This window comes from Erpetoichthys calabaricus, chromosome 4, assembly GCF_900747795.2.
Source record: "Erpetoichthys calabaricus chromosome 4, fErpCal1.3, whole genome shotgun sequence".
NCBI classification, from domain to species: Eukaryota; Metazoa; Chordata; class Cladistia; order Polypteriformes; family Polypteridae; genus Erpetoichthys; species Erpetoichthys calabaricus.
In genome coordinates this window covers 329,309,788-329,323,595 of record NC_041397.2, presented here as the reverse complement: position 1 = coordinate 329,323,595, position 13,808 = coordinate 329,309,788, and the positions used below count along the sequence as shown (strand labels likewise).

The 13,808-nt window shown below is 40.9% G+C and overlaps 2 protein-coding genes across 5 annotated transcripts in view; both read right to left on the bottom strand.

The window, feature by feature from the left end:
* LOC114643553 (protein NLRC5-like) overlaps window positions 1–13,808 on the bottom strand; it is a 5,922,889-nt gene that overhangs the window by 1,054,728 nt on the left and 4,854,353 nt on the right. The gene's annotated exons all lie outside the window — the stretch shown is intronic.
* LOC114643557 (NACHT, LRR and PYD domains-containing protein 3-like) overlaps window positions 1–13,808 on the bottom strand; it is a 1,908,976-nt gene that overhangs the window by 1,172,636 nt on the left and 722,532 nt on the right. For 3 of the 4 annotated variants that reach the window (XM_051925782.1, XM_051925780.1, XM_051925781.1), the window contains 2 exons: window positions 4,911–4,976; window positions 4,205–4,821 (listed from right to left, as the gene is read on the bottom strand). The exons of the other annotated variant lie outside the window; for it this stretch is intronic. In XM_051925782.1, coding sequence (XP_051781742.1) covers window positions 4,205–4,821; window positions 4,911–4,976 — 683 coding nt within the window. The remainder of the gene's footprint in view (window positions 1–4,204; window positions 4,822–4,910; window positions 4,977–13,808) is intronic. 4 annotated transcript variants of the gene reach the window in all.

Here is a 13,808-nt window from a genome sequence, read left to right as displayed (position 1 = left end):
ATTACTTGTTGTCCATGTTTTCTACAGTTCCGCTATCTGTCCACCACTCAGTCCTCCTCCTTGTCTGTCTGTCCTGTTGTCTTCTTTCATGCATCCATGTTCTTCTCTTTTCTCTTCTCTTTCTGTCATTTCCCTTCATCTTTGCTGTTCTGCCCTGCTTGTTCCTGTCTGTCACTTGTATGGTGGTCTTTGTCTATGGAAGGCATGGATGGGTTTCATCCATCCATCCATCCATCATCCAACCCGCTATATCCTAACTGCAGGGTCATGGGGGTCTGCTGGAGCCAATCCCAGCCAGCACAGGGTGCAAGGCAGGAACAAATCCCATGCAGGGCGCCAGCCCACCGCACGGGACACAAACACACACCCACACACCAAGCACACACTAGGGACAATTTAGGATCGCCAATGCACCTAACCTGCATGTCTTTGGACTGTGGGAGGAAACCCACGCAGACACGGGGAGAACATGCAAACTCCATGCAGGGATGACCCGGGAAACGAACCCTGGTCTCCTAACTGCGAGGCAGATGCTGGGATTTTCAAAGAGTTTAGTGAAATTATTGGTGGGAGACTTCTAAAGGTGGCAGCAGACACAGAGGAGAAGAAGTGGGACTTTGTGAACATTTATGCCTCACTACAGGCAGGGAGACACTCTTTGTTTTCCATTTTAAACGATGTAAAGATGATGAGGGGCTGCTGTTTCTGGGGGCAACTTCAACTGTTAGACAGATGCAGGCTGGAGTTGCATCAGGGGTCTGAAAAAGAGCTGGGGTCTATTGCTACAAAAAATAACTTTACTGACATTTAGAGGTCTCTGCTTCTTGGTGACAGACAGTTCATGCAGGTGAAGACCTCTGCAGAGTCGATCTCCATGGCCAGGACCACCAGATTTTATGTTCAGACACAGAAATCTCATTGCTAACTGCTCTATCAATCCCACGGTCTTTTCTGACCACAGCTCGCTCTATCTATCTATCTATCTATCTATCTATCTATCTATCTATCTATCTATCTATCTATCTATCTATCTATCTATCTATCTATCTATCTATCTATCTATCTATCTATCTATCTATCTATCTATCTATCTATCCTCTGTGTCTCTTGATTCTCTGTCTGTTGATTGCTCTGGGCTGTCATGGCCGTGTCTGAGATTGCTGGTTGGTTTTGTCCACAGAGGGTCTCTCTCTGTGAGTATTCCTGGTTTCTTTATATCTTTTCTATACCCTTTTCCTAATGTTTACTGCTTTTTACTGATTTGCTATTTGTTTGAGATAATATTTGTTCTTTTCTGGTCTAAATTGTACAAGTCACGTGCATCTGCTCACACCTAAAGAATTCCTCTCAAGCTTCACCCATGAAATTTTGAAAATCCTTCAAGAAAAAAACAGGCCTTAGTGTGCGACATTGACACTCATTTACTAAGACTTCTGCCGTGGTGCAACAGTATCAGTTGCTGACTGGGAATCAAAAGGTCACGAGTTCGATCCTGCACGACTCCCTTTTGAGAAGTGAACTGCTCTTATTCTTACTATTTTAGAATAAAAAGATACATTTGATTTCAGTCTGTAACAGCCATTGTAATTTATGATACTTGTTAAGGTTAGCTTTGTTTTGTTTTTTATTCACTTTTCATTCTCTCAGTCACGTTCAAAATCCTTCCCTACCCCCCCCCCTCCCCCCCCATCTGACACTGCTGTTTTCACATAAAGACGCTCTATAGCTCTGCAGTGTACTTGTGACTGCATTGTCGTACCAATGCTATGAACTGAAGTGTCTGTGTGTACTTTTCGTGGCATTACACGTGTATTTTTTGAGCATGCCCGTGTCACTCAAACACAGGAACATATGTTGATGTAAAAGTATAACAAAACAAGTGCACTTTTATTCAATACTATAACCGAAGATAAAAGAAAGCAAGTTACAGTAGGCACTTGATATGACAGCTTGCGTGGTGGAATGCTAAGAACTGCTGATTTCCGTTCTGTGCTATATAAAATCATCACATTCACATGTTAACAGTTCCCACACACCCAAGGAGCGCCCTTCCTACATTTACGACATGTGTACTTGTTTCAGTGTACACACCTCTCTGTGCTATGGTTGCTATTACACTGAACAAGCACTTGTAATTTGCAGCTCTATTCATTATCTCAAAACGCCACGCACATTCACAGTAATTCCCAGTTATATCCACCACTCACACCCACAACCATACAGAACTGATTCCACATCAGAGAATTTCCAGTTCCAGCATAAATTCACACCCGATCTGACGCTGTTCATTTTCAAATAACATTGCATTAGTGCGATGATGTTTTCACATATATTGTCTTTCTTTCAGGTGTGTAATAGAAACCACAGCATAGAGAGAAGTGTGTACATTGTAACAGGTACACATGTTGTAAATGTAGGAAAGACGATCCTTGCGTGTGTGTGAACTGTTAACATTTGAATCTGATGATTGCATATAGCGCTGTCTTATTCAGTGCGTGCAGGAACATGCAGGTGGCCAGTTGCTGTGTGCTACAACATGCTGGCGGTGATCAACGCACATTTTAAAAAAAGAAAGAGACAAATATATGTGACATTTTGAAGAAATCATTTTATGACGTGAATAGTACCAATCATAAAACATTGTCACAGTAATGCAATATTATTTGAAAAAGAACAGCGTCAGATCGGGTGTGAACTTATACTGGTGCTGTTAGAGTCAGATCAGAAGCTGAATAAGCTCCTGTTCTGACTCTAAGTAAAAAGCATGAATTAATCAATAGAAATAACCGTGATCGACATTTTAAACTTAATGATTTACAGTGTATACCAATTTATAAATTTTTATGCCCGTTTGTGGTTAAAAAGAAAAAAAAAAATAGCACTTTCTCCCCAGCGGGGAATCAAACTCAGGTCTCTGAGACACGGCAGGGCTGCTGCGCTCTGAGTCAGCAAATCTATAGTGTTACGCCATGGAAGGCGCTGCAGCATCCTTGAACATTTTGTGAAAGTGTTTATTTGATATTTGGATTTCAGGCTTCACACATTCTATAGTTTATGCCTGCATTTTGTAACATTTATTACTAAAATATTAAAAAGTTTCTGTTTTAACAATGTTTTAACACAGATTACTGTAGAAAAGGAACACACATGAAATGCGTGTGTTCCAAAATAACGATATATTATTTCCACTCTAAAACTCCCGCAGTTCAGTCACTCCCAGATAATCAAAGAAGGCATGAGCTGGGAAAACTTAGTGAACGTTCTGCGACGGTGGGGGATGAAATAGCCGGCTGCTTGCTGCCCGTCTTAATTGGCACATTTAGAAGACAAAAGAGAGGTGAGAACGGTTTTAAAGTGGGCCGGATCTACGAGTTTTTTCGTAGACTCTGGTAATTCTAGTGTTAATGACTGTAAGAGTCTGAAACAGATACGACAGCGTGAGGTCAGGATTGTTCAGACGAGTTGTAAAGGATCATCGAGAATAAGATGGCATAATTATCATGTAATTAGCAGTTGACCTCACCTCCTGTTGAGTGGCTGGGGCTTATTAGAAGGTCCTATGACAGTGGAGCTCAGTGCCCTGACACAAAGTGCCATTACTGACAGATAAAACTCGTCAAAGTCGCATCACTCACCGAACTACACTGCAGCAGCTGAGCCCCGGCTCCAGTATCTCGATGCACTCGGCGGTCTGAGGTGTGAGTAACAGGTCAAGTTCTTTAATCTCTCCACAGCAACTGATGACAGTGGCCAGCACAGCACAGTCCGCAGCAGATAAAGTCGTGCTGCTAAAGTCCATCTTTAAATCCTCTCCAATGGTGTCTCTAATTAACTCCTTATTCTGAGTCTCACAGAGCCACTGACCTATTTGCAGAGCTTCACTTTTGGCTTTTTCAGGTGTCATGAAGTGGCTCTTCAACACAGAGCAGATCATCCAGCAGTATGAGGGGTTGAAGCACATGGTGTACAGGATGGTGTTCTCCTTGACATACTGAAAAGCCTGAGCAGCCAGAGCAGTGTCACCAAAGAACTTCTTACAGTACATCAGCCTTTGTTCAGGGAAGAACCCCAGGATCTCTACAAACCGATCGACTCTTTCCATGTCTATGGCTTCCAGGGCATTTGGTCTGCTTGTTATGAGGACTGAACAGCCCTTCAATAATGTCCGACTGACCAGACTGGTGACCAGGATGTGGACAGGCACCTCAACATCTGGGTTTGTGCAGAGCTGACTCGGTGTGAAGTTCAGTTTGTGTTTGTACTCATCCAGCCCATCGAATATAAACAGGAGAGTTTTAGGATTCTTCAGAACGTCTTTCAGTGGATCATTACTGAGATATTTATAGTGCCTTTCAATCAGTTTGGTCAGTGACATTTGTGGCTCATTCTCATTGTCTAAGAGGTTAAACTCTCTAAATTTAAACAGGAACATAAATGCAAACCTCTGGTACTGAGTGCCTCTGGCCCAGTCATACATGATCTTCTGAATCATGGTGGTCTTCCCAATTCCCACCATCCCACTGACCACTATGATGTTGACTGGATTTACACTTACAGGACTTTTCCTAAACAGCTGCTCAGTCCAGATTCGCTCACATTTCTCTGCTGCTCCTTTATTCATGAGCTCTTCATGGATCCTCCCAGTCTTCACAAGTTTATGTTCAGTCACCTTATGGTTTCTTGTGTCCTGTTTAATGGCCACCAACTCTGTGTATTGAGTCTCAAAGCCCACAGCTCTGGAGTGTGGATCTCCAGGAGAAGCCTGAGCCTCAAGAGCTCTTGTGGATTCAGACACAGCTTGTCTGTGAGTCTTATGGAGATCTAGAAGTCAAAATGAGAAGAAATGAGGAGACCTGATGAGCACAGGACTGGAGGAACTGCTGATCAGATGTGTGAAAGAAAGGAGTTACCTTTAGCACGAGGGTCAAAGACAGGTGACTGGTCACTGGTGTCAATCTCCTCTAAGAGCTTCTTTCCTGTGATAAAAGAAATAAGACAGACGGGATGGTCATAGCAGTGAGGGGGCCATCCTAGATGAAGCTTTACTTTCTTTAAAACATGAAGTTTTGAACTTTATAAAACTGGGCTCTATAATTGTAAATATGTATAAATTTGATGAATTAGTGATAGACATATAATGGGACATGAGGGCCAGACCAGTGACATGTACCCAGTTTGTTTGGTAGCCATCAGTTATTCACATGAAGGAGACATCAGAAATGAGAAAATCCACAGAGTAGAATAGTCGGCATATTGAGGGCAATGCCAATGTAAAGAGTCCAGAGTAGGACACAGAGAGGATGGATGATTCAGAACATCAGAGCACTGGACATGTGTGCAATGTACAAAAACTGGCCAATTCAAATTACAGCATATCATTTTTCACATTTACTTACATTAAACTTCATTGTCTAAAAAACTTCCCACTTCTGTATTTGTTGGTACTTCTGTAATTATTCAACTGATTCTTCATTATCTGCTCTTCTATCTAGTATGGCATGATTGTGAAATTTAACTTATGATATTCTTATCAGGTTGTTTATGTAGTGTATATTATAAAGAGCTCCAAACTCCAGCACTGACCCCTGAAGGACACCACTTTTAACGTCACCTCATTCAGAAGAAGTCAACCTACACAAGTCCATCAAGCAAAGACACTGAACAAGGCAATGGGTCCTCTTATTTAACAAGATGAACTGTTTCTCTGTAATCTTCTGTTTCTCAACACGTGTTTACAGGACATTCCTGTGACTGATACCTGATGTTTCTCTTATCCCATCAACAGGAGAGAGTGTAATAACAACAGTCTTCAACTTCTTCTTCAAGCTACTATTTCAGAGACTCCCTTCTTCTTGGCCTGTAGAACTGTTAGTCTGAAGTTGACAAAATGGACTTTATTCTGGCTTTGGCCACCCAATGTGTTCTCCAGGTTGTGGCACTCACATTGAGTCAGAAAATATGGCAACACTTACAGAACTTTCCCTCAGCTTCAACTTCTCTTATACCTGACAGGCATACTAGCTAACAAGAACAGGACGTTGACATTCCTGGGAACTACCTCTGAATGCTACCTTTGAGTGTCATGAAATCTCGGTGTCCTTCTCTACTAAAATAAACATCCTCCAATCTTCTAAGGAACATCAATGAGCTGGACATGCTTCTCTCCTCCATCCCAGATGATGGAAGCCCACTCCTTGTCCTTGTTGTCAAGAACATTGACCTGGACAGTTCAACTGCTAGCAGCCTCTTCACTCTTCTTTATTCTTTCAACTGTTACAGCTCCACAGACCATCAACTGATAAAACTGTCAAACTGCTGGACTTCTTCTTCACTGAACTGCACCCTCACAAATGGAACTGTTACTCCACTACACACATTAGACCACATTTTAGTTCATTTCTCCAAGCTTCTTCCTGCTTCTCCCATTACAGTTCCTCCCACTGTGTCCTTCAGTTGTCACCTCAGCTCACTCTCTCTCACCAGTTACTTTTTCCTAGTCTCCTCTACTCTCTGTCCTCCAGACCACTTCTCCTTCTTGCTACTGCAACTCTCTGCTGGCAGACGTACTCACATGTGATACCAAGACACCGAAGAAGGTTCAAGATGTAGTGGCACGTCTTGTGTTTGACCAACTGAGATGGGCGCATCTCACTCATCTTTTCAAGTCATTCCACTACTAGTTAATGGCATCTTGTGACCACCGCTGTGTGGCATCAAATGTCACTCCAGACTCTTCATGTGTGGCTCCTGGCTGGTGTAGTGAGCTGTCCTTGAAGCATTTGAAGACTCTCTTGTTCTGTGTTTGCCTGTCTAACTGATAATGGCTTTGATAGGTAATTAAAAAAAACAGTCATCAAGGGTTTAAATATGTACTCACTAACTTCGGTAAGAACTCTTTGATAAATGTTATCTGGTCCTGATGATCTGACAGATTTTTAGCCTATTTAATCTACACTGAACTTCTCTCTTCTCTCTTCTGAACGTTCCTTCTACCGTGGGAGGTTATCCTCTTCTTCATATCTGAAAATTTCAGGAAAATGTAAGTTTAGGGCAGTTTCTATCTTACAATCTGTATGTTTTCATTTATTCTTACATTTTGTTTTATCGTGGAAAGGCTTTTGGGGGCAACTCTGCTTAAAAATGAGTCCATTTTTATCAAATTCATAGATGACTTTTCCATGACCCAGTTGCTTCTTCTTACTCTCACCATCCTTTATGGAGGTACAGCTCACAGTTGCAATGCACTTGCACCCAGGACTACGGCCCACTACCTTCACACTTTACCCAGGTTTGACTGTCACTGTAACTTCTCTGTTGCACCCCTGATTGGCCGAGCTGAGAAAGTTACTTGGTTCACAGCCCTCGGTGGTAGAATAGAGCAAACATGCAAGCGGGAAGGCAAATTTAATAAGTGTTAATACTCAAGCACTATTACAATGGATAATGCCATAAGTGAAAGCAAAATGAAGTGTGGCAAAGTGGTGCTGTACATCAGCGGTCCGTGGCAGAGTGAAGATGTTTAAAATGAAAACAGTGTGCTCGGTGTGTTTGTGGCTGTAGGTGGATGTTGATGAAGAGCTGAGAAAACCCACAATCATTAATGAGGTAACTATCTGTTTGTGTTTGCGTGTGAAAGCACCCATTCACTGAGTCATTAGGCAGAGCTCAACTGCACCTATAGAGTCTAAAAGGAGCCTCCACAGGACATATGAAAACAAGAAAGAAAAGAAGAAAGAAAGAGGTTAAGAGAAAAGAAAAGAATAAGAAGAAGTACAGGATTGAGGAGGCAAGAAGTCAACCAACCAACCAACTAACCAACTGCTTCAGGAGATGCCACAGGATGGTGAGGGATGGCAGCAGGAGAAGGGAGCAGGGTTTGTGAAGTCTTTGTGGACGCCAAGGGATGACGCCAAGAACACAAGCCACTGTAAGTTGCTGATCAATGTCTCCTCTAGCTAAGTAGGCCACAAAGGGTGAGCAGAGGAGACGTCTTTGGCTTGGAAGGAGGCACAGAAGCTTGTGGGTAGTTTTAAGGGAAAGATCCTGCGTTTGCTTTAACCCTGGATTTTTGACCTGTTTGTTGGATTATTTTTTAATGAATTTTAACCACCACGTAGCACTTGTTTTTATGAAGGATTATTTAAGAAGATACCTGCACTACACTTTTCATTTGGAACACTTTGCTTGAAACAAAAAGCACTTTGCACTGATTTGCACCTACTCTTATGTGTTCTCACTGCCCTAGTCAATGAGGTTTGAGACAATGCCAGCTGTGGGCACCCAGGTCATCACAAGCAATCTACTCCATATAACTCTGGCCATCCTGCAATTCTGACATCCAGGCAGTGCAGCTGGCTGAAGTTTCAGTTGTGACTCAAAGCATTCCTGGTCTGACTGCTCCATTCTTCTTTTTGATAACTCACCTGTCCAGTTGTTTAGCTACACTTGGATGGAGTTCAGTTCCCGATTTCTGAAATCAGTTGCTTTGCCTATTCTTATGCTTCTAATATTAGAACATTAGAACAATCAAGACGAGAACAGGCCATTCAGTCCAACAAAGCTCGCCAGTCATATCCATTTATTTCTTTACAAAAAACATCAAGTCGTATTTTGAAAGTCTCTAAAGTCTTTCTGTCTACCACACTACTTGGTCACTTATCCAGGTGTCTATGGTTCTTTGTGTAAAGAAAAACTTACTACTGTTTGTGTGAAATTTACCTTAACAAGTTTCCAACTGTGTCCACATGTTCTTGATGAACTCATTTTAAAATAACAGTCTCGATCCACTGGACTAATTTCCTTCATCATTTTAAACACTTCATAAGGTCTCCTCTTAATCTTCTTTTACTTAAACTGTGAAGGCTCAGCTATTTTGATCTTTCCTCATCACTCATCCCCTGTAGCCCTGAATCAGCCTAGTCGCTCTTCTCTGGACCTTTTCTAGTGCTGCTTATTCTGTGTGTCTGTGGTTCTCAGTGTGAACATAAATTTCCTTATGATGGCATGAAATTTACCCTTAACAAGTTTCCAGCTGTGTCCCTATGTTATTGTTGAACTCATTTTAAAGACACAGTCTCAATCCACTGGACTAAATCTCTTCATAATTTTAAACACATCAATCATGTCTCCTGTTCATCTCCATTTGCTTAAACTGAAAACGCTCAGCTCTTTTAATCTTTCCTCATAATTCAACCCCTATAGCCCCTGAATCAGCCTAGTCACTCTTCTCTGGACCTTTTCTAGTGCTGCTGTGTCCTTTTTTTATCCTGGAGACCCAAACTGCATACAGGACTCCAGATGAGGCCTCACCAGTGTGTTATAAAGCTTGAGTATAACCTCCTTGGACTTGTACTCCACACATCAAGGCGCTATATAACCTGACATTCTGATAGCCTTCTTAATGGCGTCTGAACACTGACTCATTCAAACAAGCTTGATAAATATGTCATAAAGTTTTGCATTGCGGCAGGTTTGGAGACAAAGTACATTTTCAATGTCACTCCTTATTTAGGAAAATATCCCAGTTGTCCCACAGGAGAAAGACTTTCTGATATTGTGGTCATAAAGCTATTTCTGTACCAAAGCAGAACCAGTAAAACAAACAACTTCTTCAGTTTGCTTTCGTTGGCTAATAGACTGCTGCACTGCAACACAACAGGAACTTCTACCTGCTGGTAAAGTAACTTCAGTCCGCAAACAATTCACCACGCTAGTGTTTAGATCTGGCAGTGCCATGCTGACGGTGTATGCACCAAAAAAGAAGAAGTCTGTCTGCATTGTCAGGACCATGCACCATAACGTGGAGAGTGGGCAGGATCGGAAAAAAAATGTTCAAATGACAACTCAGGTTCAAATGACATAGTGTTTTCAGTTAGGGACGTTTTCATGTATGGATGTGTGAGTCCATGCATGGGAGAGGCAGAGACAGATTTGATGTCATTCAAGTGGTTACTGGAATATAAAATACACACTTTCGCAAAGGTATAACGAAACAAGTGTGCTTTTATTCAAGAATAAAACTGAATAACAAAAAATTCAATTGACAATAAGATACCAAGAAGACCTGATTCACCAGCATTTGTGTGTCTGCTTATATCCCTTCAGTGATATCTTTTACAAGTAGCCAAAATTTACACCGGCTGTTACAGATTCAAATCAAATGTATATTTACAGTAATAATAATAGCAGCTAATGACTCAAAACAGAGATAGCCCAGAGTCGAACCAACAAGACAGCACCTCTACAGCTACACCAGCAATGCCAACTTTGTGTTAATTGATATTTGGGGTTGGGTTTTTAACTCACTGACAACAACATGTAAATTGAATGATTTATTTTCATTTGTTATATTCTTGAGTAAAAATGCACTTGCTTTTATGTTTTGTGAAAGTGTTTATTTGATATTTGGACTTCAGTCTTCACACATTATACACTTCATGTCGGCATTTTGTCATTATAACTAATACATGAAAAATGTTTCTCTTTTAGTTATGTATTCAACATTTCTTGCCTCACATTTCCTGTCATCCGACATTTACTCAGATCGTTATAGACACGGAACACACATGAATTGTAAATATTCCACATAATGATATTTTATTTACCCAATTCCAGACTCCTAACTCTCATATAAAGAGACTTCAGCTGCCTCGTTGAGGGGATGAGTGAGCAGGCTGCCTGCTGCTTGTGCTGATCGACACGTTTACAACACAAAAGATGCTGATGGAAAGGTATGAAGGGATTTAAGGTTACATTTTTTTGTAGGCTTCAGGGATTCTACTGTTAAGCTCCTATAATCTTCTCCCACTTGACTACCTGGTGTTTGTTCTTCTTTGAGGTTAACGTTACTTTTCTCTGTCTGTTCCCCTAACTTACTGCTCCTCTTATTTCTTACTTAAAACCTCTCCACTTGCACTGTTTGTACTCCTTTCTATTAATGAACCATTACGCTGTCATTGTTCTGCTTAGCTGCTCTACTCCCTGACCGCTAAGATCTGTAAAATAAAAAAAAAAACCTTGCTTAGTGAATATCTGCAGCTAGTTAATTTCCTACTGTCTAATCTGCTCCTACAGCCCTTTGTGCCTGATCAGGTGTTTTAACGCTGACCACCTACCTACGTACCACTGAGCCTTCCACTTTATTACTTTGAAGACAGCCACGGCCCCTTTATTTAACTAAGGCCCCTTTATTTAACTAAGGAATCGCTGTTTCCGTTACTTATTAACTATATATTGGTACAACGCTGGTTATATACTTACTTATTATCTTACAAGTGCCAGTAAAGCTACTGCTCCTTCCTGCCCTGCCTTGTCGATGCTAGTACAAATACAAATAACAAAAATGAATACACACGTAACAAGCAACTTCTCCAAGCACACTCCTAAACACCCAGCTGCTTTTGTTCCAGTGCAGGTGAAAAAAAGCAAAAAGTCCTTCTAAAGAAAAAAGCTTTAAAAATTCCAGCACGATTCCTTAGCAGCAGCCAAAACCCAAGTATATAGGAGAAAAATGTATTTTTAATTAACTCTCACACTACAGAAAACACAAAAACTCTCAGCAACTCCCATCTGCTTCTTTCTCGATTGCTAAGAAGACATCAGCACGTCAGTATGTTAGTGTGTCTCCTCTCAGCATGTCAGACTACAGTGAGCCATACTTGAATAACTTAGAAATAGGGGCTATAAAAACTCTCCTAAACTCCATACATACTTAGTGCTTGATGCATTCAATTTAAACCGATTCTTATATCTTATCATTGAAAACACAGCCAGTGAAGTAATATCCAACAGCAGCATTTCTACAAAATCTACACTTACACTATTGGAGAGCTTCTTACAATTTCTACTTCTAATTCTCAAAGCCTCCAGGTAATTCTTAAGCAAATGCAGAAGCAGAACCAGCTGAGGGACATTTTGCAGTAGCCAGCTGTTTTAGCACAGAAAAGGAATGCAAGAAAAGTTCTGCTCTCTCATCATACACCTCCTAAAGTGACACACGACAATCTCCTTTGGTCCTCCTTGCCCTTTTTTTGTGACGTTTCTTTCCAATGTCCTTTTAAACTTTCTGTTATCCTTTTTGTCACACACGTGCACAATGGGGACAGCTGAAGGGCTCTAGTGACTGTAATTCTACTGTCACACCAGGGGTTGGCGCTGTGTCTTAATGTCTTTCTCTCTTCCTCCCTCTGCAGACAAGATGACTGATGACTAGAACATCTCTGATGTCACTTCCATCCGTCCACCTGGACTATTTTCTTTCTGCCAGGAGGACTGAAAACTGGAAGCTCCACTATCTTTGCCAGTTCTGTACTGAACTCATGTCTGAAAAACCTTTATATAATTATTTGCTTGTTTTTTCTATATTAGATGCAATCCAATTATATTGGGTTACCATGGAGGTACCCAACTCTTTATCGTTGTCCTTTGATTCTCTTACAAATCACAGAAGTCAGGAACTGTCTGGCAATGACCAACAATCTGTGATAAAAATGATAGATAGATAGATAGATAGATAGATAGATAGATAGATAGATAGATAGATAGATAGATAGATAGATAGATAGATAGATAGATAGATAGATAGATAGATAGATAGATACTTTATTAATCCCAAGGGGGAATTCACAAAGGGATGACCTTCTTACCAGTCAGAGGTAAGGACCTGACAACAAGTCTGTAAAGGCATGGACAAATGAGCCCATGATTATCTGTCTGTTAAAGAAAATTACAAATGAGTCTGAAGGCATCAGAAGGCACATTGAGCTTAGGACTTAATGGTATCAGGGTCCTAATCACGGGTCTCACCAGTAATGTGGACAGAACTTTATAATGAATAAAGCAGGTGGTCTACTGTGTTCTAATGTGTATTGTGTTCCCCTCTCTACTTCACCTTATTGTGTGTTTGGACAGTTAGAATTTTACTGTGAACTGAACTCCATCGACTTACTCTCTTCTGTTACCTCCTCCATTAATGTTATGAGGTTTGGTGATTGAAATGTCTCAAGTTGCTCAGCCAGCGCCTCCCACAGGCTGATCAGCACCACTCGGTCCTTCTTCATTACTTCACCGATGAAGGAGTCCACACCTTCTGTCCCCTCAGACTCTTCTTTGGCTTTGACAATCTGAAAAACAACCAAGATGTTATGTTTAAGATGGGCTCATCTCTCTGGCTTATATGTAATTTCCTTTATTATGTCGTTTTTGTTCATCTTTGGTCCTTTGATTTGTACTATTTATGCTATTGTGTATTTTTATCGGTTTTGTTTATTGTTTGATTTTTATCTGTGGATGCTTGTTCTGCCAAGTCTCTTATATTCTGAAGATGATCTCACAAGAAATGGAGCCACCTGTCAATCTCCGTTCGGGGACTGCACTTCCCATGAGCTTTTATAATGCTGGGAGCATTAGAACATTAAAATAAAGAAAGATTTAGATGAGAAGAGGCCGTTCAGCTCAATAAAGCTCGCCAGTCCTATCCACTTAAATCCCCAAAAATAACATTAAATTGAGTTTTGAAGGCCCCTAAAGTCCTACAGTGGTCACTTATTCTGTGTGTCTGTGGTTCTCAGTGTGAACATAAATTTCCTTATGATGGCACGAAATTTACCATTAACAAGTTTCCAGCTGTGTCCCTGTGTTATAGTTGAATTCATTTTAAAGTCACAGTCTCAATCCACTGGACTAAATTCCTTCATAATTTTAAACACATCAATCACGTCTCCTGTTCATCTCCATTTGCTTAAACTGAAAACGCTCAGCTCTTTTAATCTTTCCTCATAATCCAACCCCTGTAGCCCTGAAATCAGCCT